The sequence below is a fragment of the Galeopterus variegatus genome, unplaced genomic scaffold (assembly GCF_000696425.1).
Source record: "Galeopterus variegatus unplaced genomic scaffold, G_variegatus-3.0.2 Scaffold1360, whole genome shotgun sequence".
Lineage (NCBI taxonomy): Eukaryota > Metazoa > Chordata > Mammalia > Dermoptera > Cynocephalidae > Galeopterus > Galeopterus variegatus.
The window spans coordinates 71,717-72,512 of record NW_007727471.1 but is presented as its reverse complement, the minus strand read 5'-3'; the positions used below and the strand labels follow the sequence as shown (position 1 = coordinate 72,512).

The window sequence follows — 796 nt, the reverse complement described above, 5'->3', positions numbered from 1 at the left end:
GGGCCCTCCGCGTCTCTCCGCCGTCGTCCCTCCCACTCTCGCTCCGGCCACTCAGGAAATTCCAGCCTCTCCGCGCAGCCAGGCCCGGGCCCAGGCGCGACCCCGAGGTGGCCCCCAGGGCGGCCTCTCCTGGGCTGGGGTTTACCGGCACCTCCGACCCGGGGACGGGGTCGAGACCTCTCCGCCGGGGCTCCCGTCTCCGCGGGCGACAGCTCCACGACAGCTCAGGAGGGTGACCCTCAGCCACGCGGGTCCTCCCGCGAGAGGGCGGCACGCCGGCAGCCCGGCTCAGCCTGTGTGTGCCTCCCCAAACCCGGCCAGCGAGGCTTCAGTCACCTGGCGAGGAAGCAGGGCCTACGCGCTCCCTGCTGGAGGGTGGGCTGGCCGGTTAGCTCGGTTGGTGAAAGCGCAGTGCTGGTAACAGGTCCAGGGGTCCATCCCCCCGCCAGCCAGCGGCCCCCCACTCCCAAGAACTGCGAGGAAGCTCGCGATGGGGCGGCTTCGCAGTGAGGGCCAGGCAGCCTGCGTTCCCCTGCTGCCCACCCCCATCAGCATGAACGGGGACATCTAAGGCCCGGCCAGGTGAGCAGCCCCTGGTGAGGCACCAAGGACTGCTCTGAAAGGGAGTTCTGAAATAACCCATTTCCAAACTGTAAAACCCATTTTTTTATAGACCACTCTAACAACTAGCAGCGGGAGGCCACATTTCCTCATTGGGATTTTACAGTTTATAGCTCGGTTGTGGTCGCTGGAAATTAAGGAGGAATGATTCTCAGACTCGGCAGAGCAGGAGGCC

General features: G+C 65.5%; 1 protein-coding gene across 1 annotated transcript in view; it reads right to left on the bottom strand.

Moving 5' to 3' along the window:
• NRARP (NOTCH-regulated ankyrin repeat protein) overlaps positions 1-438 on the bottom strand; it is an 8,023-nt gene extending 7,585 nt beyond the window's left edge. The window contains exons 1-2 of the mRNA XM_008576500.1: positions 359-438; positions 146-254 (exon numbers count right to left, since the gene is read on the bottom strand). Coding sequence (XP_008574722.1) covers positions 146-254; positions 359-438 — 189 coding nt within the window. The remainder of the gene's footprint in view (positions 1-145; positions 255-358) is intronic.
• Positions 439-796: the final 358 nt, after the last annotated feature.